Genomic DNA, 25,469 nt, shown 5'->3' with positions numbered 1-25,469 from the left:
GGCCAGGCTGGTCTCGAACTCCTGACCTCGTGATCCACCCGCTACGGCCCCCCAAAGTGCTGGGATTACAAAGGCGTTAGCCACCGCGCGCGGCCCTGGCCGGAAATACCTTATTTGTTGAAACGTATCATTTCTTCATCTGGACCTGCTATGAAGGCTGCGCCTCTGGGCCTAGGCTAGGGCAGGGAATGTGCAGGAGGAGGGGAAAAGCTGCGGGTCCAGCTCCTAAGGTCACCTGGTCTATCCTCCCGTCCCAGCTGGGACACTGCGCCGGGTCCCTGTGTCATCCAGTGTCATCCAGGTGCCGTGGCCTTGGGAAGGGTTTGGATTCCAAGTCACCTCCCCTCAAGGATGCCCCCGAGAGTGAGGAGGGCCAAGATTAAGATTCGACTTCCTTCGCTAGGACCTTTATCCTCCCAGGAGCCTCCCTTCTCTGGGGATTTAGGGTGGGGTGGGGTACAACGTTCATCTGTAGTCAGATGAAAGGTGACCCTGCCAGCGCCCCTTGACATCCTCAGCTAAAAGGTGAGCCTCTCAGGGCCCCAGCCCCACTGCGCCCTCCTGCCCCGCCCTTGGTCAGCGCCCCTCCCCCGAGGCGTGGCCCCTCGGTCGGGGGTGGGCCAACCGGCTCCTTCCTTCCCGTACCGCGCTAGCTCCCGCCGGCCACCCCGGGACCACAGCCACGTCTGAAAGCGCCTCATTGTGTGCGCTCGGGCGCGCTGCACAGGGCAGCACCGAGGGTTGCTGGCCGGCGCGCGGGGAGTAGAGGGCGCGGGCCGCAGTGTCCGGCTCCGGAGGGAGCTCTACGCCGCGTCTTTCCCTGTGGTAGCCCCAGGGCACCCCCATCCTTAACATCCCATTCTGGGACTCCTGCCCTGTTCTCAGATTCGCTCTGCCTCTAGTCTCCAGGAGCTTCCAGTGGGTTGGTGCCCCCCAGCTCTCGTCCATGCCTCTTAGAGCCCCTTTCCCGGCCTCACCGGGTATCCCTTAATAGTCTTGGGACCTTAAGGAGCAAGTCAGCCCCTGCGGACTCTCCCAGCGAAGAGAAAAAGCTGGCTGTGCGGTGGAACTTGGGAGAGACGACTTCTGGGAGCCTTTGCTGAGCCCAGGGAGGGAGGCGTCCCCCACCGTGCCGCTCCTGCTCGGGCAGAGCCGCCAAGCTTTGAGGTGCGTTGGTTCTTCACTCTCTACGGGGGATGTCCCCACACTCGGGTCGGCTGGGGGCCGGGCTAGTGGCACAGCTGGGGACGCTTCTCTGTCCTGCACCGGAGACCTGGGGTGACGGGAAGAGCTGGGGGTGGCTTTTCCATCAGCAACGTAGAAAGGGCATCGCCACTGTTGGCGCCGGTTTGGAAGAGTCTTGCTGGGGCTTCGGCTGCTCAGGGGGATCCTCACTGCGGGGGGAGAATCGCTTTTGTCTCGATACTTGGGTTTGAAAGGACATGACTTTCAAAAGCTTTCCAATGGCTTTTTCCATAGAATTACTGAGAAACGGTAGCTTGGTGGGTTGATTTGGAACCAGATCCAGGGGAATTGGAGTCCTGCGTCACTGCTTCTGACGGCTTCATCCTGGGCTTCAGGGCAGGCCCTCTGGGCCTCAGGACAGGTGCCTAGCAAATGTTGACTTTCCTTTCTCCTCCCTCTTTCACAGAGGCAAGGCAGTCAAGTTTCCCATTTTTGAGGATAGGAAAACTGAGGCCTGAAGAGCAGAAAGGACTTGGCTGACTTAAACCCACAAGAGCGTGGGCCAAGTACCAGGGCCTCTGAGGGTGCTGTGTTGCTGGGGGAGCCGGGGCTGGGCTCCTCTCCAGCCTGGGAGGCCGGAACTTTTCTGGCTTTGTCCTGCAAACAGAGTCAACTGGAGCATGGAGAGCCAGAGAGTGACTTGCTCAAAGTCACACCCCTGATTGGTAGTAGAGACAGACTGAACCCAATCCGGCTTCAGAAACCAAGCTTCTAAAGCCAGGTGCAGCGGCTCACGTCTGTAATCCCAGCACTTTGGGAGGCGGAGGCGGGTGGATCACCTGAGGTCAGGAGTTCAAAACCAGCCTCGCCAAGATGGTGAACCCCCATCTCTACTAAAACTACAAAAATTAGCTGGTCATGGTGGCGAGTGCCTGTAATCCCAGCTACTTGGGAGGCTGAGGCAGAAGAATCACTTGAACCCAGAAGTCGGAAGTTGCAGTGAGTGGAGATTATACCACTGCACTACGGCCTGGGCAACAGAGCGAGACTCCATCTCAGAAAAAAAAGAAGCCAGGCCTCTAGCCATGACTTTCCAGCGTCTTCTGTTTTGTTTGTCCTTGTGGGGCCCCTGCCTGTGCCTGCCACATTCTGTTGCTGGGGCACTGGGGCACCTGAATCTGGTAGAGCCATTGTCCTTGGGTTTTCCTCGTTCAAAGACTTTCCCTTGGATTCACAGAATATAAGTGTGGCCCAGGAAGATTCCTAAGCAAATACTCATAAGTGCACTGTGCACCAGACATTGTTCTGCTTTCCAAATATCCACTCACTCGCTCTTTTAATCAAGCCCATGAGTTGAGTTATATTGTTTCCCCCACTTTACAGATTTTTTTTTTTTTTTTTTGAGATGGAGTCTCGCTCTGTCACCGAGGCTGGAGTGCAGTTACATGATCTTGACTCACTGCAACCTCTCCACCTCCCAGGTTCAAGAGATTCTCCTGCCTCAGCCTCCTGAGTAGCTGGGATTACAGGCGTCCACCACCACACCTGGCTAATTTTTGTATTTTTAGTAAAGACAGGGTTTCACCATGTTGATCAGGCTGGTCTCGAACTCCTGACCTTGTAATCCACCCTCCTCCGCCTCCCAAAGTGCTGGGATTACAGGTATGAGCCACCGCACCCAGCCTTACAGATTTTTTTTCTAACCAAGCAGGCACAGAGAGAAGTAACTTGCACAAGATCGTGCAGTAAATGGTCAAGTGGGATTCACACTCTTAACCTCAGTACTCTACACCTACTGTCTTTAATGAGACAGAAACCATGCTGCTTCTAGTGTCTTAGGAGGGGAGATGGGTCCAGAAATACATGAACAAGATTGTCCTGCATGGTGGTAATAGTATTAATAATAATTTCTCAATATCACCTATTAGTCAATATTGAAATACATCTGATTACCTCTAGGGTATCTCCTGCAGATGTTTTTTTCAAATCAGAATCTAAATAAGGTCCACATGTTGCATTTTACTGTTTTTTGGGGGTTTTTTTTGTTTTGTTTTGTTTTTGAGAAGGAGTCTCACTCTGTCACCCAGACTGGAGTGCAGTGGCGAGATCTCAGCTCACTGTAGCCTCGGACTCCCGGGCTCCAGTGATTCTCCTGCTTCAGCCTCCTGGGTAGCTAGGATTACAAGCACATGCCACCAGGCCCGGCTATTTTTTGTGTATTTAGTAAAGACGGGGTTTTCACCGTGTTTGGCCAGGCTGGTCTCCAACTCCTGACATCAGGTGATTTGTCAGTCTCGGCCTCCCAGAGTGCTGGGATTACAGGCGTGAGCCACTGCACCCAGCCTGTTATTTTCTTCTAAAATAGTCTCTTCCTTTTTCTGTCATTGATTTGAAAGAATGATTTTCTTTTTAAAAATAAGGTAATTAAAATAAATGGTTAATAAACCAGAGAACATTCCAGATTATCCCTGTAATGAGAGGACTCTGTCAATACTTAGGGAAACAAGTGAATGTGCTTAAAGTACAATCCCACTCCATACCCTGCATGTGTTGCTGCAGAGAAGTGGGGAGCCCTCAGACTTTATGACCTCCAGCTGTAACGTACTACAGTTTAGACCAAGTCAGGTGCTGTGTGAAGTGCAGTGTGAGAATCCCTAAAGCTCCCAGCCTGGGAAAAGGGTTTGTGTGTTGCTATCTGGTCATCTGCTCAGAAATGCCCCAGGGCGGTGGCTCTGAGCCAGGGAGGCTTGAGGCTCCTTTCCCAGGCTAATTAGAATTCATTTCCCAGAAGATTCTTGAAGGCAGATCTGTTTTCTCCATCAGCATCTGGGCCTTGCAGTCCCAGCGCCCTGCCTCTGGGGGATGCCATGCAGCCGCATCACCAGGACTGGCAGAGATGGCAGATGTGGCCAGGGCTTGGGGGCCAGGCACAGCTTCAGCCACAGCCTGGCCCAGCCCACAGTACTGGGGTTAAGAGTGTGCTTGGGGGCTCTGACAACTTTTAGTGCAGAGTGGATAATTCATGCCCCGGCCTTCTCTGGCTAACTGGGTACTCAGGTCGGCTGGTAGATGGATTTGCGGGCACCTGTCTCTCTGCAGTGATAGCTGGAGAAAGACAAACTTCACCTAAGCCTCCTTTAACCGATTAGAAATTTCTGATTTTATCATTGTAATAATCATTGTAATTGTATTTTATCATTGTAATAAAAATCTGACGTAGACTATCTGAAAATGCAGCAAAGCACTAATAAGAAAATAAATTACCTGTAAACTGGCCATAGAAAAACACCAAACTTCAGTGTACATCTCCCATACTTTGTATTTTTTTAAATGATAGCTTTATTGAGATAGAATTCATCTATGTTGAAGTTTATATATATAATATACAAATATATAAATATATAATATATAATAAATATATATTATATATATATAATATACAAATATATAAATATATACACACATATAATATATAAATATATAAAAATATGTACATATATAATATATATTATATATATATAATATATGTATATATATGTATAATATGTATGAGACATTAGGGATGTCTCTACTTTTTGGCTATTATGAATAAAGTTGCTGTGAAAATTCATGAGCAGGTTTTCATGTGGGCTTATATGTTCAGTTCTCTGGGGTGTATACCCAGGAGTGGATCTGCTGTATCATATGGTCACTCTGTTCAACCTTTGGAGAAACCACCAAATTGTTTCTTCAGGAAATGCACTATTTGACATTCCCACTTTATGAGGATCCCCACGTCTCCATCATCTCACCAACACTTGTAATTATTTATTATTTATTATAATTACCTTTTTAAAATTGTAACCTTTGCGGTGGGTGGAAAGTGACTTGTCATTGTGGTTTAATTTGCTTTTCCCCACTGCCTAAAAATGTTGAGCATCTTTCCTTTTTTTTTTTTTTTTTTTTGAGATGGAGTTTCACTCTTGTTGCCCAGGCTGGAGTGCAATGACGCGATCTCGGCTCAACACAACCTCCACTTCCCGGGTTCAAGCGATTCTCCTGCCTCAGCACCCCAAGTAGCTGGGATTACAGGCGCCTGCCACCATGCCTGGCTAGTTTTTGGTATTTTTTGTAGAGACAGGGTTTCACCATGTTGGCCAGGCTGGTCTCGAACTCCTGACCTCAGGTAATCCACCCACCTCAGCCTCCCAAAGTGCTGGGATTACAGGCATGAGCCACCGTACCTGGCCGAACATCTTTCCCTTTGTGTATCTTCTTCAGAGAAACGTCTCTCAAATCCTTTACTCATTTTAATTTTTTTCCTTATTCATTCTTAAATTTACTTATTCTTATATTTCTTAAATATGCTCATTCTTAAAAAACTAAATAGGATATTTGCCCATTTCGTGTTGAGTTGTAAGAGCTCTTTTTATATTCTGGATACAAGTCCCAATTTATAGACATGATTTGCAACTGTTTTCTCCCATCTGTGGGTGTTCTTTGATACTGGTGTATTTTTAACACCCAGCCAACTGTGTGAAAAATACGCGCACATCTAAGAACATCCACAGATGGGAGAAAAGTATATATGTATGTCAGCTTTGTTACTTGTGTTTTTTTCACTTGACACTATGTATCGAAGAGCTCCAAGGTTATGCTGTTGGCTTCCAACTCTGACTCAACAGCCACTGTGTGAATTCTTCAGGCAAGTCCCTTTTCTTTTTTCCTTTTTTTTTTTTTTTTTTGAGACAGAGTCTTGCTTTGTTGCCCAGACTAGAGTGCAGTGGCACAATCTCGGCTCACTGCAACCTCCGTCTCCTAGGCTCAAGCGATTCTTCTGCCTCAGCTTCACAAGTAGCTGGGATTACAGGCGCGTGCCACCACGCCCAGCTAATTTTTGTATTTTTAGTAGAGATGGGGTTTCATCATGTTGACTAGGCTGGTCTCGAACTTCTGACCTCAGGTAATCCGCCCACCTTGGCCTCCCAAAGTGCTGGGATTACAGGGTGAGTCACCATGCCCTGCCTCCCTTAATTTTTCTACGCCTCACTTTCCTCATCTATAAAATAGGGATGATCATCAGGTCCGTGTCATAGGGTTGCTGTGAGGATCAAATCAGAAAATGGAAGGGAAAGACTGGGCATGTAGGAAACCCTCATAGATGGTGTTTGCAGGGGTTCCTTGTTTCTGCCCCCATGAACACTCATCTTCCATCTTTGTTTTATGTTTTGTTTTTGTTTTTCTTTGAGACAAAGTTTCACTCTTGTTGCCTGGGCTGGAGTGCAGTGGCACGATCTAGGCTCACCGCAAACTCTGCCTCCTGGGTTCAGGTGATTCTCCTGCCTCAGCCTCCCAAGTAGCTGGGATTACAGGTGTGTGTCACCACATCCAGCTAATTTTGTATTTTTAGTAGAGACGGGGTTTCACCATGTTGGTCAGGCTGGTCTCGAACTCCTGACCTCAGGTGTTCCACCCACCTCGGCCTCCCAAAGTGCTGGGATTACAGGCATGAGCCACCATGCCCAGCCTATGTTTTATGTTCCTTGCTTTATGTTTTGTCTCATTTTCTGTTTTCTTTCTCTCTTCTTTCTTCCTCTTTCTTTCGCTCCTTGTTAGCCTTCCCCCTTCCAAATGCCCAGGGCTCCACTAGAGCAGTTTGGCCCCAGTGGTAGCTGTTGATGCCTCAAGGCTACTGAGATGGGGTTTTGCTCTTGTTGCCCAGGCTGGAGTGCAATGGCACATGATCTCTGCTCACTGCAACTTCCGCCTCCCGGATTCAAGCAGTTCTCCTGCCCCAGCCTCCGGAGTAGCTGGGGTTACAAATAGGCACCTGCCACCATGGCAGCTAATTTTTGTAGTTTTAGTAGAGATGGGGTTTCACCATGTTGGCCAAGCTGGTCTCCAACTCCTGACTTCAGGTGATCCACCCGCCTCGGCCTCCCAAAGTGCTGGGATTATAGACATGAGCCACTGTGCCCAGGTGCCTTTGGGATTCTTGAACAGGAGTGGCCTCCAGCCAACTCTAAACAGAGAAATCTAAACCTGGGATCTACACCTAGTGTTACATTTTTTTCCTTTAGATTCTATGAACAGGGCTGGGACAGGCTGGTAACAGGAACAGCCGCTGTGTCTTGTTGTTGTGGTTGTTGTTTTGGTTTTGGGTTTGGTTTTTTTTATTGTTGTTGAAGTTGTTTTGTTTTTTTGAGATGGAGTGTTACACTGTTGCCAAGCTGGAGTACAGTGACATGATCTTCGCTCACTGCAAGCTCCACCTCCCAGGTTCACGCCATTCTCCCGCCTCAGCCTCCGCCTCCTGGGTTCAAGTGATTCTCCTGCCTCCGCCTCCCGAGTAGCTGGGATTACAGGTGCCCGCCACCATGCCTGGCTAATTTTTGTATTTTTTCTTTTTCTTTTCTTTTCTTTTTTTTTTTTTTTGAGACAGAGACTCGCTCTGTTGCCCAGGCTGGAGTGCAGTGGCCGCAATCTCGGCTCACTGCAAGCTCCGCCTCCCAGATTCACGCCATTCTCCTGCTTCATCCTCCCAAGTAGCTGGGACTACAGGCGCCCACCTAATTTTTTGTATTGTTAGTAGAGACCAGGTTTCACCGTGTTAGCCAAGATGGTCTTGATCTCCTGACCTCGTGATCTGCCGTCCTCGGCCTCCCAAAGTGCTGGGATTACAGGCGTGAACCATCGCGCATGGCCAAATTTTTGTATTTTTAGTAGAGGTGGGATTTCACCATGTTGGTCAGCCTGGTCCCAAACTCCTGACCTCAGGTGAACCACCCGCCTCGGCCTCCCAAAGTACTGGGATTACAGGTGTGAGCCACCACGCCCGGCCTGGAGCTGCTGTGTCGAGGGTAGGCAGAGCTTGGCTGGAAGTGAGCGCTGCCCAGAGAGCCAGGATTCCTGGGCTCCAGCTCGACCCTGCTGTGGACAACCATCCTTGGTCAGTGTCTTGCTTTTCCCATTTGCAAATCGGGGAGAACCATAGCTCCTTCCTAGGTCTCTCAGACCAAGAGATGGTAAGGGATGTTTAGAAGAAGATGACTTTAAGGTGCTCGGCAGAAAGCCATTTGGGCTGTTGGGGAATTCCTCTCTCTGGATGCGGACCACAGAGTATCTGATTGCAATGGCAAGTATTTATTCATGGCCTCTACTCATTCGGTGTTTGGGACATTCCTTAACATGACTCTTACTGTCTTCTTCAGTCAGGATTCTTTACTTTTTATTGAAGTGTGCCATTCATCAGAGTATAGATAATGAAAGTACAGCTTGGTGAACTTTCACAAACTGAACACACCCATGTAATTAGCACTATCAGAGAGAAACAAAGCAGGACCAGCCCCCAGCATTTCCACCCGTGCACCCTTCCCACCTCACCCCACCAACGGTTTCACTATCACTATCTAATCACCACTCTTGGGTGTAAGTGACAGAAACTCATCTCCCAGGGACTTAAGCAGAAACCGAATGCTTCCCTCAGCTGAGGGGTCCGTGGGTGAACCTTGCACAACTGGATCCAAATGCTTCGATGATGCTGTCGGCTTGCCTGTGAACTGTCTCTGCTGAGTTCTCTTCTGTGTTGACTTTTACACCCAGTTTCCTCTTCCCTTGTGATCAACAGAACTCCAGAACTGCAGTTGAGCAGATGTCCCATTCCTAGACCAATAGTTCTGTGTGGGCTGGGGTACAGGGTCAGTGTGTGGAATACAGACGTGAGCCAGTCTTGGGACACATGACCGTTAGGAGCCAGGAGTGGTGGATCAGCCCCATCCGAGCCACATGTACTTTTGACTGGGTGAGGGGGGTTCCCCAGGGAAAAGCCTAGATACTGTTATGAGAAGGAGAAACAGGTACTGAGTGGACAGAACCAAGCATGTCCAGTGTACCTGTGCAGTGCCGATCCTCACACTGGTCAGCAGAGAACAGGTGTTCACTTGCAAAAAACCACAATCCAAAGTTTCTGGTTGCTCACAGTCTAGAAGAGAAAGCAAAGTACAATGCAGGGCAGAGTGGGGCATGCCTTGACAGGCGCAGAGGAGGCGGCTGCAGACGAGGCTGAGATGCCTCCCAATGGGAGTCAGGGCTGGGCACTCATAGCATGAGTTAGGGAGTTGGGAGAGATAGAGCTTGTTTGATGAACACTGATGATTCCCGGCCGTCTGAAGCCTGGGATATGGGAGATACGGTTGGAAAGCTGAAGGTTACTGAGTAGGAGAATGGCAGGATCAGATGTGTGGTGTAGGCACCTCTGGGGGCAACTGTACAAGATGGACTGAAGGGAGGCCAGGTGGGGACTTTGCTAGAATCCAGGAGAGAAGGATGCAGCCAGGACCAGCGTGACCCTCCCGCGGCTGAATGTCCAGGCCATCCACTGGGACACCATCAGGTCCCTTGACCGTCACATAAGCCAGATGTGTCTTCAGTGTCTCCAGCTTGATTGTCAGCTCCGCCAGGATCGGGATCCTGAGCACTGACTTTCCGGGATTGAATCTTTTGCTGATCTTATCTTTTCTCTATTTTGCAGCCTTTATCTGTCATTTATGTTTTTTGTTCTACTTTTCACATCTTTTAAATTTTTCTTTCAACCTGTCTAATATCTAATGCAATTAGCCCCAAGGAAAACTAAGAGAAACAAGAAAAAACAAGAAAGGAAATGTACTCTCAGTACTTCAGCTGTGAGCTGGAGTGTTTTGCTGTGGCTTTAGGTGTTTGATTTTTTTTAAGAAAGAGGGTCACCCTCTGTTGCCCACGCTGGTCAGCAGTAGAACGATCATAACTCACTGCAACCTTGAGCTCCTGGGCTCAAGAGATCCTCCCACCTCAGCCTCCCAAAGTGCTGGGATTACAGGCATGAGCCACTGTGCCTGGCCTCCAGGCATATTTTATGCTTTCTCAAGCTATGTGTAGTATTTTGATAAAAATAAATTTTAAAAAGAGTTAATGTCAAAAAAAGTTTCTATGACTTAAGAAGGACCACTGCTTAGGGTGCTCCTGGGTACCAAAACAAGAAACAGAACTTTCTGTTCCCTTTATGGCCTCTCGTACTTTTTAGTTCCACCCTCCTCCTAAAAAACATATGATCATTTTCATCATCGTTATCATCACCATCATCACCACTAATTACTTGGAAATTTAAAGCAGAATTGCCTCTGAGGTTGGAGGGCTGGAGAGGGCATGAGAGATAGGAAATCTCACTTCCTTTTGCCTGACTAGCTTTGTGCTCTGGTGTGGGGCTGTGTCTGCCCAGGGAGTGTGGCCTCTTTTCCTGTCTTCACACATGAAACATGAGCTGACAATGCCCTCATCTGTACCTTGAGAATTTTTTTTTTTTTTTCGAGATGGAGTCTCGCTGTGTCACCCAGGCTGGGGTACAGCAGTGCAGTCTCAGCTCACTGCAACCTCCGTCTCCCAGGTTTAAATGATTCTCCTGCCTCAGCTTCCTGAGTAGCTGGGACTGCAGGCACCCGCCACCACATCTGGCTAATTTTTGTATTTTTAGTAGAGACGGGGTTTTGCCAAGTTGGCCGGGCTGGTCTCCATCTCCTGACCTCTAGTGATCTGCCCGCCTCAGCCTCCCAAAGGGCTGGGATTACAGGCAGGAGCCACCATGCCTGGCTTAGAATTTTATACAGCATCTATGTGTTACCTTTTCCAAAAATTAAACTATAATAAATATGACTTTCAAGGGGGAGATAGGCCTTCCAGGATGGGAAATGGTACCAGACAAAGGCTCAGGACTGTGACACCCACTACAGAGCCCTGCAGTGAGAGTCTGGTTCTTGGATTTATTTATGTTTGTTTGTTTGTTTGTTTACTTTTTGAGACGGAGTCTCACTCTGTCACCTAGGCTGGAGTGCAGTGGCGTGATCTCAGCTCACTGCAACCTCCACCTCCCGGGTTCAAGCGATTCTCCTGCCTCAGCCTCCCGAGTAGGTGGGATGCCAGGCACCTGCCATCACGCCTGGCTAATTTTTGTATTTTTAGTAGAGACAGAGTTTCACCATTTGGTCAGGCTGGTGTCGAATTCCTGATCTTAGGTGATCTACCCACCTTAGCCTCCCAAAGTGCTGGGTTTACAGGTGTGAGCCACGGCACACCCAGCCTATTGATTTATTTATTATTTATTTATTTTTGAGACAGGGTCTCTCTCCATTGCCCAGGCTGGAGTGCAGTCACACAATCTCAGCTCACTGCAACCTCTGTCTCCTAGGCTCAAACAATCCTCCCACCTCAGCCTCCTGAGTAGCTGGGACTACAGGTCTGCACCACTGCACCAGGCTAATTTTTGTATTTTTAGTAGAGATGGGGTTTGGCCATGTTGCCCAGGCTGGTCTTGAGCTTCTGGGCCCAAGCATTTCACCCGCTTCAGCCTCCCAAAATGCCGTAATTACAGGCGTGAGGTACCATACCCGGCTGGCTCTTGGATTTAAGCCTCTGCCCTTCCTCCTCCTCACTGGGTATTCACGTCTCTGAGCCCCACTGCTTCAATTAAAACAGACAGGGATGGTCATTTCTGCCTCCTAGGGACTTGGGATGATAGCATTTAATCATGAAGACAAAAGTGCCTATCACAGGGCCTGCCTGACTTTTTCTTCCTCATGTCGAACCCTTGTCCCAAATGTCCACTGTGCTGAGTGCAAGGCTTCTATCAGAATGCTTCCAGCTGGGAACTGGTCTTCTGGAGACTCTGTGGCATAGGACAATTCAACCACCTTCCTAGTTCTTGAGTTTCAGTAATAGGATCTCATAGCAGTTCCTGTAGTGTGTGAGTCACTTAAAAAGACCTCTGGCTTTCCTGGAACACAGGTAACAAATACTTTGGCTTGGGATCAAGATCCTCCCTACCCAGGGAAGGGCTGGGCTGGCCAGGACAACTGTGTTTGGGCCAGAGCAGCAGGGTCCTGCACTCTGCAGGAGCAATCACACGTGGGAGAGACCCACAGCCTGGGATGAGACGTGCCAGGAGCTTAGGAACAGGAGTCCTGGGGTCCCAGCTTTCTTGCTGTCTCTCCAAGCCTTGAGTCCTTCACCTGAAAAACTGACATCATCATGCCCCCCTCAGGGCCCGTTGAGTTAAGTCATCCTGTGGACTTGAAGCACCTAGCACTTGAAGTCAGAAAATGAGTTCCCTTCTCTTTTGGTGCCCCACTGGCCGGAAGCCAACCATCGTCAGCCCACTGGCACTGGAGGAGCGGTGATCATGTGCAGAGCAGAGGAGTGGCTACTCTCCTCGTCTTCCAGGTTTTCCCAGAGAGGCTGTGGAGTCAGCTGGTGACAGAGCTGTGGGGCATCCTCCACCCACCCCTGTTGCCTCCCGATGAGGGGAAGGGGCAGAAATGGGATCTGCTCCCAAGTTAGACCCTGGCTTCTCTCAGTGGTGACCTGGACAGGGGAAGGGGGAAGGCAGGGAGCAAAGGATGCAGGAGCAAGGAGAAAACTTCCAGGCCCCTCCCTTCCAAAATCACCCGGTCTTGAGATCATTGCAGAAGCAACAGGTGCAAAGAGAAGAACACTTTGGGACTTTGGAATGCGGGAGGCCGGCCCAGTGTTCCTTCTACCCTGTGAGACATGCGTGACATTCCTTTTTTTTTTTTTTTTGAGACGGAGTTTCGCCCTTGTTGCCCAAGCTGGAATGCAATGGCATGATCTCGGCTCACCACAACCTCTGCCTCCCAGGTTCAAGTGATTTTCCTGCTTCAGCCTTCCGAGTAGCTGGGGTTACAGGCATGCGCCACCATGCCTGGCTAATTTTGTATTTTTAGTAGAGATGGGGTTTCTCCATGTCGGTCAAGCTGGTCTCAAACTCCTGACCTCAGGTGATCCGCCTGCCTCGGCCTCCCAAAGTGCTGGGATTATAGGTGTGAGCCTCCGTACCCGACCTATGTGACATTCTTAAGGTCCACTAAAGGGCTGGTGGTTGGAGGCCAGAGGATGGCCTGTGAGATACTGGGATTGGAAGAGTAGGTGGCCTATGGGTGTCTCCTCTTGGGGGAGACTCCCCAGGTGGAGGGGGTTCCTCCTCTGCACACAGTAGCTCAGCACAGGGACAGTAACAGTAATGGGGGCATGTGTGTAAGGAATGCTTTCCCAGGCCCCCTCTTCTTAGGTGTTTGCAGCAGCATCTCACGACAGCCCTAAGAGGTTAAATGTTGCAAATCCCATTCTACAGAAGTGGAAATCGAGCCTCAGAGAAGTTATGTCGCTTTTGGGGCTATCTTCCCCTGTAGAGTGTGACTCCATCGCCCTCCTGCTTTACCAGGTACTGAGGAACCTCTAATCATCTCCCATGGATTTGTGATCAGCGTTGCAGCTCTCCCAGCAGCCCTGGACAGTGGTGAGTCCCCTCAGTTGGCCGGAACAGTACTCTGCTCTCACCTCTCTGCTTCTCTGGCTCCATCCCAGCTCCGCCTCAACTGGTCTCCTTGCAAACCCACAGGGCTTCAGGACACCCTCCCTCTGAAGCCCAGGCTGCCTTCAGCACCTCACCCCCCACCAGTGATGGCAACAGTCGGTGTTCTTTATCCACTTTATTTATTGGCTCATGTTTTTGTTTTTGAGACAGAGTCTCGCTCTTTTGCCCAGGCTGGAGTGCAGTGGTGCAATCTCAGCTTACCACAACCTCTGCCTCCCGGGTTCAAGCAATTTTCCCGCCTCACCCTACCAAGTAGCTGAGACTACAGGCATGCGCCACCATGCCCAGCTAATTTTTGTATGTTTTTGGTAGAGATGGGGTTTCACCATGTTGGCCAGGTTGGTCTTGAACTCCTGACCTCAGGTGATCTGCCCACCTCAACCTCCCAAATTGCTAGGATTACAGGCATGAGCCACTGTGCTTGTCCTTATTTGCTCATTTTGATATTGTATTGTATTTTTTGAGTCAGAGTCTCACTCTGTCACCCAAGCTGGAGTGCAGTGGCAGGATCAAAGCTCACTGCAACTTCAAACTCCTGGGGTCAAGCAGTCCTCCCATGTCAGCCTCCTGAGTAGCAGGGACCACACCACCACACCTGGCTTTTCTTTTCTTTCTTTTTTTTTTTTTTTTTTTTTAATGTTTTTGTAGAGACAGGCAGACTATCCATATGTTGCCCAGGCTAGTGGCAAACTTTTAACTTCAAGGTATCCTCCCACCTCAGCCTCCCAAAGTGCTGGGAGTACAGGCTTGAATCATCGCGTCCTGCCTGTTTGCTTATTTTCAATAAGAAAAGTTATTTTCCATAAGAAAAGTTATACCTGTCTTTTTAAACAAAAAAAATCATACAATGCAGAGCATACACTGTAGCAAGGGCACTCTTCAGTTAAGGACATTACTGCGTGTCCCTCCTGTCCATCCAGGATATTCAAACATTTTCCCATTGCCCAATAATCCACCCAAATCCTGTGTTATGTGCTGCTATCATCCCCCTTTTACAGATGGGTAAACTGAGTCATGGAGCGATCCAATATTTGGTTCAAGATCACAGGCTATGTATGTCAGTGTAGTGTGGAAAGTTAGAAAAAAGGTCACAGAGTACGCAGTGGAAGAGCCTCAGGGAGCCTGGCGGTGCTGTGACGTCCACCAGAGCGCCCATCAGTTCGACAACCTAAAACAGTTTCTTCACAGGAATTCTTAAGCAAAAGACACGAATTCCGTTTGAAATATATTTCCCTCTCCAAATAGACAATGGTAATGTAGGTAGGTAACTAAGAAGATAGGACTCACATATAGACAGATTTCTGACCGCATTCTGCATTTGTACTTTTGCTCTCAGCTAGACTGGATCTTGAGTTATGTCTTAAGGCCACATTTCCGGGAGAGCGCCCCACTGAGACCATCATGTTCATGGGAGGCTCTGGTCTGGTGGTCGAATCTGCTCCCAGAAGGCACTGGGCAGTGGGGCACGGGATGGGCGTGCAGGCTGCAGCCCCTAACCGCTGCGCTCTCCTCCCTAAGGCCCCCAGCAGTCAGCATGTGGCTGCCGCGAGTCTCCAGCACAGCAGTGACCGCGCTGCTCCTGGCGCAGACCTTCCTCCTCCTCTTTCTGGTTTCCCGGCCAGGGCCCTCGTCCCCAGCAGGCGGCGAGGAGCGCGTGCATGTGCTGGTGCTGTCCTCGTGGCGCTCGGGCTCGTCCTTCGTGGGCCAACTCTTCAGCCAGCACCCCGATGTCTTCTACCTAATGGAGCCCGCATGGCACGTGTGGACCACTCTGTCGCAGGGCAGCGCCGCAACGCTGCACATGGCTGTGCGCGACCTGGTGCGCTCCGTCTTCCTGTGCGACATGGACGTGTTTGATGCCTATCTGCCTTGGCGCCGCAACCTGTCCGACCTCTTCCAGTGGGCGGTGAGCCGTGCACTGTGCTCGCCACCCGCCTGCAGTGCCTTTCCCCGAGGCGCCATCAGCAGCGAGGCAGTGTGCAAGCCACTGTGCGCGCGGCAGCCCTTCAGCCTGGCCCAGGAGGCCTGCCGCTCCTACAGCCACGTGGTGCTCAAGGAGGTGCGCTTCTTCAACCTGCAGGTGCTCTACCCGCTGCTCAGTGACCCCACGCTCAACCTGCGCATCGTGCACCTGGTGCGCGACCCGCGGGCCGTGCTGCGCTCCCGGGAGCAGACAGCCAAGGCTCTGGCGCGTGACAACGGCATCGTGCTGGGCACCAATGGCACGTGGGTAGAGGCCGACCCTGGTCTGCGTGTGGTACGCGAGGTGTGCCGTAGCCACGTACGCATCGCCGAGGCCGCCACACTCAAGCCGCCGCCCTTCCTGCGCGGCCGCTACCGCCTAGTGCGCTTCGAGGACCTTGTGCGCGAGCCGCTGGCGGAAATCCGTGCGCTCTACGCCTTCACCGGGCTGAGTCTCACACCACAGCTGGAGGCCTGGATCCATAACATCACCCACGGATCTGGACCTGGTGCACGCCGCGAAGCCTTCAAGACTTCGTCCAGGAATGCGCTCAACGTCTCCCAGGCCTGGCGCCACGCGCTGCCCTTTGCCAAGATCCGCCGTGTGCAGGAACTGTGCGCTGGAGCCCTGCAGTTGCTGGGCTACCGGCCTGTGTACTCTGAGGACGAGCAGCGCAACCTCGCCCTGGATCTGGTGCTGCCACGAGGCCTGAATGGCTTCACCTGGGCATCGTCCACCTCCTCGCACCCCCGGCATTAGTGGAGGCCACAGTTGTAGCGGGTGCCAGGTCCGGGAGGAGCGCGCACGGTGCAGAGGGGGCTGGGGCGCACGGAGAAGCAGGTCCCTATATTGACCAAGGAGTTCGTGGTACCCCCTTGAAGTAGGCAAGGACTGCACGTTTCTTTCTCTCTCGATTCTTGGTTTTCCTGAGTCCTCTGGAGCTGCCTTCTCATCACGTTCATTCTCCATGGAAAGCAACTCTTGCCCCTACCTCCTCTGGGCACAGGGTATGCATTCAGATGACTTGGCTCCTACTCAAGGGCTTTCTTCCCCTTTAACTCTCTCCTTCTGGGGACACATCCTGCAGCAGCTGAGGGAGTGCCCTAGCACTGGCCGGGAGTGGAGAGGCACTGTGGTGGTAAGACTCCAAAGGTCTGTACATCACATACACATGCACGCATGCACACATGGCAAAACTCAGAAGTGAAAGGACTTGTCCAAAATCACATGATGAGAAGGAGGATGAAGGGAGGAGAGAGCTTTTGCTCTGGGACTCCAGTGGGGTGGAGAGGCCCTGCCTCCTGGGTGAGAAGGGTCAGATTTTCCCATTTTAATTGCTTTCGGAAAGAGCAAACAGAGTCATGGCCAGGGACACAGCTGAGAGATTGTAGGGGCCAGCCCTACTGGGTCTGTGGGTTTTTCTCCCCGTGGGCGGAGACGAGAGATCGTAGAAATAAGGGATACAAGACAGAGATAAAAGACAGCTGGGCCTGGGGGACCACTACCACCAAGATGCAGGGACTGGTAGTGGCCCTGAATGCCTGGCTGTGCTGTTATTTATTGGATACAAAGCTAAAGAGTAAAGAGTGTGAGTCATCTCCAGTGATTGATGAGGTCACGTGAGTCACGTGTCCACCGGACAGGGGGCCCTTCCCTGTTAGGTAGCAGAGGTGGAGAGAGGACAGCTTACATCATTATTTCTTCTCTGGTCTTTTCAGAAAGATCAAAGACTTTAATACTTTCACTAGTTTTGCTACTGCTAGCTAGAGGGCGGATCCAGGTGTACATGAAAGTGAAACAGGAGCGTGACCGCTGAAGCACAGCATCACAGGGAGACGGTTAGGCCTCCGGATAACTGTGGGCGGGCCTGACTGATGTCTAGCTCTGACTACCACTAGACCAGGGTCCGCTTGGTGACGGGCGTCTTCCCAGATGCTGTTATTACCGCTAGACCAAGGAGCCCTCTGGTGACCCTCTCTGGGCATGACAGAGGGCTCACACTCTTGTCTTCCGGTCACTTCTCACCGTGCCCCTTCAGCTCCTATCTCTGTATGGCCTGGATTTTCCTAGGTTATAATTGTAGAGCAAGGATTATTATAATATTGGAATAAAGAATAATTGCTACAAACTCATGAGTAATGATATTCACATATAATCATATCTATGATCTCTATCTAGTAGAACTATTCTCATTTTATATATTTTATTATACTGGAACAGCTTGTGCCCTCGGTCTCTTGCCTTGGCACCTGGGTGGTTTGCCACCCACAACAGATAGAGGAGGCTTTGAATGCTGAGACCAGAGCTTATCATCCTGGACAGGCCTGGAGGGAGGCAAGAAGTGGGAAAGGTAGGGGGAGAGAAGGCTGGGGAGGGCTGGGCAGCAAGCCAGGCATCATGAGTGGAAGAGCAAGAAGGGGACAGCAGGATCAGTGCCTGGAAGGCAGGTGTGTCCGTCGGGGGGGAGTGGAACTCATCAGGCTTGCCAAGAGGTTGGAAGGGAAATGGCTCTGGGCTGCATCTGTCTTCCCTTGGTCCTTCTGGGCCAGGCCTTGGAGGAGAGCAGAGGATGATCCCTGCCTGTGAGCCACACTTCCTAGCTCTAGGGGCAAAAGGGCTTAGTCAAGGAATGCTGGATGTGTAGAGGGTTTAGTCCCAAGCTCAGGAAATGAGAGTCAATAAGTACCCAGTACATGTTTAAAAGAAAAGCTCACAGAACCTCTGGAAAGGACAGGGAAGCTGAGTTAGCCACATAAATGAACCCAAGTCACACTGGAACGCAGAGCTGGTCTGGGAACTGTGTTGGATGCCACCAGAACTTCTGACCCTGTTACCTGTGAAATGAGGCCGTTTCCCTCACGGTTGCCATCAGCTACCAGGAGGGATGCAGGTGGTCACCAGCTTCTGATCCTCATCCTGGCTGTGGCCACAGATTGGGGGAGCCACATCCTCCCTGCATAGCAGTCAGGGCAAGGGAGATCTGACATTTTCTGCTTTACGTAGAGGGAGCAGAGGCACATGAGCCTTGAAGTTGAAGCTCATTTTAGGTTCCTTCCAGCTTTAGAAGCTTCAACCAAATGAAACTTGAATCTGTCTCTCGTGACAATAATAGGAGGAAGGTATTTAAAACCCCAGATTTATGAATGGGTACTACGTGGCTTAGAGAGTATCTTTCTTTGTTCTTGTTCAGGTGGTTATAACAAAATACCTTAAAAGTGGGTAACTTGGCTGGATGCAGTGGCTCATGCCTGTAATCCCAGCACTGTGGGAGGCCAAGGTGGGTGAATCACCTGAGGTCGGGCATTCAAGACCAACCTGGCCAACATGGCAAAAACCTTTCTCTACTAAAAATACAAAATTAGCGGGGTGTGGTGGCACATACCTGTAATCCCAGTTACTCAGGAAGCTGAGGCAGGAGAATCACTTGAACCCGGGAGGCAGAGGTTACAGTGAGCAAAGATCAAGCCATTTCACTCTAGCCTGGGTGACAGAGCAAGACTCCATCTCAAACAAAAAAAAAAGAAAAAAAAAGACTGGGTAACTTATAAACATACGTTTTTCTCACGAGTCTGGAGACTGGGAAGTCCAAGCCACCGGTGTTGTCTGATGAGGGCCCACTTTTTCACAGACAAGTGCCTTCTAGCTGTGTCCTCTTATGGTAGAAGATAGGAGGCAGCTCTCCAGGGCCTCTTTTTGGGACGGAGTCTGGCTCTGTCGCCCAGGCTGGAGTTCAGTGGCCCAATCTTGGCTCACTTGCAACCTCTGCCTCTCTCTGCCTCCTGGGTTCAAGCAATTCTCCTGCCTCAGCCTCCTGAGGAGCTGGGACTACAGGGATGCACCACCATGCCCAGCTAATTTTTGTATTTTTGTAGACACTGGGTTTCACCATATTGGCCAGGTTAGTCTCAGACTCCTGACCTCAAGTGATCTGCCCGTCTTAGTCTCCCAAGTGCTGCGATTACAGGCATGAGCCACTGCACCCAGCCTCCAGGGCCTTTTTAAGAATGTCACTTATCCCATTCTTGAGGTCTCCACCCTCATTATCTAATCACCTCCCAAAGGCTCCACCTCCCAACACCATCATATTGTGGGTTAAGATTTCAACCACATGCCAGGCGTGATGGCTCATGCCTGTAATGGCAGCATTTTGGGAGGCTGAGGTGGACGGATCATTTGAGGTCAGGAGTTTGAGACCAGCCTGGTCAACATGGTGAAACCCCGTCTCTACTAAAAATACAAAAAATTAGCTGGGTGTGGTGGTGCATGCCTGTAATCCCAGCTACTCGGGAGGCTGAGGCAGGAGAATCCCTTGAATCCAGGAGGCGGAGAGTGCAGTGAGCCAAGACAATGCCACTGCATTCCAGCCTGGACTACAGAGTAAGACTCCGTCTCATGCCCAGCCAGACAGCAGCATCTCTTCATTTGCCCCTGTTTAAGTCACAAATTTTATTGATGGCTGCAATTAATGGCCTCTTTGTATCCAAGTCCTTTGCTGTATGACCCACCCATTCTCCCCTGACTGCCAAGGTGTCAGGACATGCTTGACTGGTTCCCGAATTTGCTGTCTGCACATGGGCAGTACATCAAGCCTCAGAGTGAACCCAGGTTAACTTTCAGGACAAAGAAAGTGGCCTGGCTGACTAGGCACAGTAAAACCAAGCCTGGGTAGGTACACACTTGTGGTGCTGATCACGTATGTCGCATTTCTCTGTGAAAGTGCAGTCCCAACAGGAAAGTTTAATTGCTGGGGACTGCCCAGTGCTGGGACGGGGCACAGAGTTCTGGGTTGCTGTGGGGGTGACTGCATTGACCACGGTTAGTGGCTTGCTGTATTGACACTCTGTGCCGTGTGACCATGGCTCCTGCCATCAAGAAGTGGAGTCTGTTTCCCCACCTCTGAATCCAGGCTGGTCCTGTGACTTGCTTTGTCCTGTAGACGAATGTAGTGTACCTTCCTGTGAGCCAGTTTCAAGCACAGGCCTTGGAAGCAAAACTTGACCTCCACCTGTCTTAGGTTTTCAGCTGGGGCTCTGCTGTGGTTTGATTGTGTCTCCCAAAGTTGGAAACTTCATCCCCAGTGTTGTGAGGTGGGGCTTGATGAAAAGTAATTAGGCCACATGGGTTATGCCCTTGTGAATGGGTAGATAACATTATTTCTGGGCCCAGGCATGGTGGCTCATGCCTATAATCCCAGCATTTTGGGAGGCTGAGGTGGGCAGATTACTTGAGGTCAGGAGTTTGAGACCAGCCTGGCCAAGCAGGTAAAACCCCATTTCTACTCAAAATACAAAAATTAGCCAGGTGTGGTGGCACATGCCTGTAATGCCAGCCACTTGGGAGGCTGAGACAGGAGAATCGCTTGAACCCAGGAGGCAGAGGTTGCAATGAGCTGAGATCGCACCACTGTACTCCAGCCTGGGCAACAAAGCGAGACTCCATCTCAAAAAAAAAACATTATTTCAGGAGTGAGTTGGTTATCCTGAGAGTGGTGCCTTATAAATGAAGGAGTTCATTCTCTCTTTGTCTTTCTCTCGCCCTCACTTTGCCCTTCTGCCATATGATGCCTTCCACTGTGCTAGGACACAGCAAGAAGGCTCTCGCTAGATGCTGGCTCCTTGATCTTGGACTTCCCAGCCTCCAGAACTGTAAGCCAACTTCTATTTATTATATATGACCCATGCTGGGTTCAGTGGCTCATGCCTGTAATCCCAATACTTTGCAAGGCTGAGGCAGGAGGATTACTTGAGACCAGGCATTCAAGACCAGCCTGGACAACATAGTGAGACCCCATCTATACAGAGTTAAAAAAAATTAGTGGGGCATGGTGTCGTGCACCTGTAGTCCTAGCTCCTTGGGAGGCTGAGTTGGGAGGATTGCTTGAGCCCAGAAGGTTGAAGCTACAGTGAACCATGATCATACCAGTGCACTCCAGCCTGGGTGACAGAGCAAGACACCTGTCTCTAAATAAATGACCCCATATGTGGTATTGTTATAGCAAAACAAAACAGATTAAGAGACTGTTTAATGAAAAGACAGATTCACAAAGAAAAACAATTTTTTTGTTTTTGTTTTTTTGAGGCAGAGTCTTGCTCTTGTCCCCCAGGCTGGAGTGCAGTGGAGCCATCTTGGCTCACTGCAACCTCCGCCTCCCAGTTTCAAGTGATTCTCTTGCCTCAGCCTCCCGAGTAGCTGGGATTACAGGTGTACACCACCACGCCCGGTTACGTTTTTTGTATTTTTGATAGAGACGGGGTTTCACCATGTCGATCAGGCTAGTCTGGAACTCCTGACCTCAGGTGATCCACCTGCCTTGGCCTCCCAAAGTGCTAGGATTACAAGCATGAGCCACTGCGCCCGGCGAAGAACAGTTTATTAACACAGGCAGCCAACATCACTCGGGATAAGCCTCAACCAAAAGTAACAAAGTGATGATTTGGAACACTGTCTTACACAGCATTTTTTAAAAAGACAGTAAATTTGTAGAGAAATGACGACCAAGGACAACAGTTTTAGGCTTCCAAAGGTAGTAAACTATGGGATGATAAATATCCGAGAGGAAGCTGATGCAGCAGGATTTGTCTGCAGCAGCCTCTGGTACCGCCTCTGGCCGGGCAGAGTTAATGGTTGTCTCCAGTGACGGAGAATTTATATTGTGCCTTTAGGCAGAAAAGGAGAGGGAAACCTGACCTTTTCCTGCACGTTGTTTCTTAATTGCCATCAGCTCAAAATCATTTTAACGTGAAAAAGGCATAATCTGAGCTGACGCCTCTGCTTTCCTCCACCTGAAGAGAACCTGCGTGTGCTCCCTTGCTTCGGACCTCCACCTCTGCCCTGAGAAAGCCCTGGCCAGCCTGCTGGACAAGCAGGGACTATGAGAGGAAGAGTTCAGGTGTCCTAGTCCAGGCCATCCTAGACCAGCCAGCCCCTCACCAGCCCCAGCTGATCAGCACGCAGCCACTTTGGCTACCTTCTACTGGCCAAAGCGAGTCCCAGGGCTCACCCAGATTCAGAGGTGGGGAAACTGAGTCCACCACTTGAGAGGAGTAGCTATAAAGACATTTGAGCGAGACCAGCTGAGCCCAGCACTGCCGGCCAAGTCGAAGACTTTAGGAACAATAACAGTGCTTATTGTGTTTGAATCATTTGAGTGTTGCGGTGGTTTGTTACAAAGCATTGCCTAACCCATACAGTTGAGAACAGAGAGCTCCTGGCACGTGCAGCTTCCAACTTTCCATGAGGCTTCAGGCTCCCGCCCTACTGGTAGGGCTGGAATTAGTCTCTCCCTTTACCTGTAGGCACTGTGATGCAGCTGGAAGTGTCTGGGCCCAGCAGTCACCCACAATTAGGGGCAGGCATGCTTGCTGCCTCTGCTGTGGCTGTGGGAGCTCAGGAGAGGCAATCAAAGCACTGGATGTGCTGATGGGTGCATGGGAACAGTGTTGCCTGGAATAGGTCAGAGAACCCACCCACTATCAAGAGGCTGTTGGGGCCTCAAGGGTGGGCCTTATTTTTGTTATTTTGCAATCAAGAAGATATATTATCCACATCAACACTGTGTCAACTCCTCATGGCCACCACAGACCCTGTGTCCCCCAGCTTTGCCTTTGCGGTGCCTTTGTCACCCACTCCTACAGACTGCCCCCTGCCACAACTGGCCCATCACCTCTACAGGGTTAAATCAATTGTTTTAATTTTTACCTACCTGATGGGTGAAAAATATTACTCGATGTTTCAATCTGCACTTCTTTAATTTCTGGGGCACCTGAACATTTTTTCATGCTTATTAATCAGCTGTATTCCTTTTTCGTTGTTCGAGGCCTTTGCCCACGTTTCTGTCGACTTACTGCAGGCTCTTTTGAGTGTGCTTTGTTATTTTTGTTGCAAATGGTTTCTCCTAACTTGTCATGTTTTTCGTTGTTGTTATTGTTGTTTTGTTTTTTTTTTTAACTTACTTTATGGCATTTTCCCCTCAGGCTTCCTAAAAAAAGAAAGAAAAGCTTCGAGATAAAATTGATATACAACATCTACACATAAAGTGTAGTTTGATTAAACATTTGTATATACCTGTGAAATCAAATCACCACCTCATCACAGTCAAATTCCACAAAGTTTCACCTAGTTTATCATATTGTTGGATGTGAATCCTTTCCTTATGGTCAGTGGATTTTATGTCTTGTTCAAACGACTTTGTCCTCCTACGATGATAAAAATGGTCTTCACACTTGCTTCCAGTACTTTAGTAGTCTAGTGTTTTACGCTTGAATCTAAGTTGCATGGAATATTCCTGATCGGTGCGAGTCATCAGTTCTCCCAGCGCCCTCTACTGAATTATCTCGCTCATCACACACTCAAACTACCATGTGCTGGGATCTGTCCCTCACCCAAAGGCCCTCTCCACACCAGCGGATCAGGTGAGCAGTTTCTTTAGGTCGAATGACCCCTATGCTGAGGTTCAGTAGGTTATCCCCCGTCCCTTCACAAGTTAATGGATTTAGATTTAAGCACCACCCTCCCCCAGCAGATTATCTTACAATTCAGATATCCTCTCACAGAGCAAATCCTTATTCTGTGAGTGACTCAATTCGGACCATGTTCCTTAAGAACCAGAGCTAGGCTGGGTGCACCTGTAATCCTAGCACTTTGGGAGGCCGAGGTGGGCGGATTGCTAGAGCTCAGGAGTTCAAGACCAGTCTGGGCAACTTGGCGAAACCCGGTCTCTACTAAAAAAACAAACAAACAAACAAAAAACTTAGCCAAGCATGGTGGTGTGTGCCTGAAATCCCAGCTACTTGGGAGGCTGAGGCATGAGAATTGCTTGAACCCAGGAGGTGGAGGTTGCAGTGAGCCAAGATCACCCCACTGCACTCCAGCCTGGGTGATAGAGCGAGACTCCGTCTCAAACAAACAAAAAACAAAAGAACCAAAGCTAAAGTCTTGATGAAATGGAAAGGATTGGTGAACTATCCGTTTTTCCAAGATAGCAATTCATTCCAGCCAATCGAGCATTTTCTCCTTTGGGGGTAAGACCAGAAAACCTGGCCTGTCCTGCAAGTCTTATGTTATTCTGCTCCCAGTCCTCAAGAACTCCACTCATTCATTCAACACACATTATGGGTTGAGCACCAATCAGGCACTGGGCTGGTGTAGGAGCTGGAGACACAGCAGGACCAAAAACAGACAAAAAGCAAAAACCCCTGCCCTAGGCTGGGCGCAGTGGTTCACACCTGTAATCTCAGCACTTAGGGAGGCCGAGGCAGGTGGATCATCTGAGGTCAGGAGTTCAAGACCAGCCTGACCTATATGGTGAAACCCAGTCTCTACTAAAAATATAAAAATTAGCTGGGCATTGTGGCAGGCACCTGTAGTCCCAGCTACTCAGGAGGCTGAGGCAGGAGAATTGCTTGAACCCAGGAGGTAGAGGTTACATTGAGCCAAGATGGCACCAATGGACTCCAACCTGGGCAACAGAACGAGATTCCATCTCAAAAACAAACAAACAAAACAAAACAAAACAAAAACCAGCCAGGCACAATGGCTCACACCTGTAATCCCAGCACTTTGGGAGGCTGAAGCAGGCAGATCATGAGGTCAGGCATTCGAGACCAGCCTGGCCCATATGGTGAAACCCCATCTCTACTAAAAATACAAAAATTAGCCGGACGTGGTGGTGGTGGTGCACACGTGTAATCTCAGCTACTCAGGAGGGTGAGGCAGGAGAATCACTTAAATCTGGGAGGCGGAGGTTGCAGTGTCACGCCACTACACTCCAGCCTGGACGACAGAGTGAGACTCAAACAACAACAACAACAACAACAACAAAAACCCTAACAACAACAACAAAAACCCTGCCCTTCAGGAACCTGCATTCTGATGGTAGGGAGATAGCCGAAAAATAAGCTTAATAAATGGCTACATTATTTAGCA

General features: G+C 49.9%; 1 protein-coding gene and 1 long non-coding RNA gene across 4 annotated transcripts in view; one reads left to right on the top strand and one right to left on the bottom strand.

The window, feature by feature from the left end:
* Positions 1-91: 91 nt before the first annotated feature.
* On the top strand, positions 92-17,673 carry CHST6 (carbohydrate sulfotransferase 6). 2 transcript variants are annotated; one of them, XM_033219047.1, is made up of 4 exons: positions 92-1,167; positions 4,829-4,984; positions 13,430-13,504; positions 15,101-17,673. In XM_033219047.1, the coding sequence occupies exon 4, from the start codon at positions 15,117-15,119 to the stop codon at positions 16,302-16,304; it is 1,188 nt and encodes a 395-aa protein (XP_033074938.1). In that variant the 5' UTR covers positions 92-1,167; positions 4,829-4,984; positions 13,430-13,504; positions 15,101-15,116; the 3' UTR covers positions 16,305-17,673. The 2 variants fall into 2 exon arrangements, with proteins under 2 accessions (XP_033074938.1, XP_033074937.1); XM_033219046.1 differs by lacking the exon at positions 4,829-4,984.
* A 1,336-nt stretch (positions 17,674-19,009) lies between these two features.
* LOC117088060 overlaps positions 19,010-25,469 on the bottom strand; it is a 13,300-nt gene continuing 6,840 nt past the window's right edge. Inside the window, exons 2-3 of one of the 2 annotated variants that reach the window (XR_004438984.1) lie at positions 23,248-23,523; positions 19,010-19,049 (exon numbers count right to left, since the gene is read on the bottom strand). This is a non-coding gene — a long non-coding RNA (uncharacterized LOC117088060). Of the gene's footprint in view, positions 19,050-22,562; positions 22,922-23,247; positions 23,524-25,469 lie in introns of those variants that run through there. The other variant, XR_004438983.1, reaches the window with a different exon arrangement.

Source organism: Trachypithecus francoisi, unplaced genomic scaffold (assembly GCF_009764315.1).
Source record: "Trachypithecus francoisi isolate TF-2019V2 unplaced genomic scaffold, Tfra_2.0 Lachesis_group10, whole genome shotgun sequence".
Classification (NCBI taxonomy): Eukaryota; Metazoa; Chordata; class Mammalia; order Primates; family Cercopithecidae; genus Trachypithecus; species Trachypithecus francoisi.
Note: the sequence above shows the minus strand (reverse complement) of the source record. Positions and strands in the feature narration are given on the sequence as shown.

Excerpts from the sequence above, each read along its gene's own strand:
- CHST6 (XM_033219046.1), top strand. The coding sequence starts at position 15,117 with ATGTGGCTGCCGCGAGTCTCCAGCACAGCAGTGACCGCGCTGCTCCTG.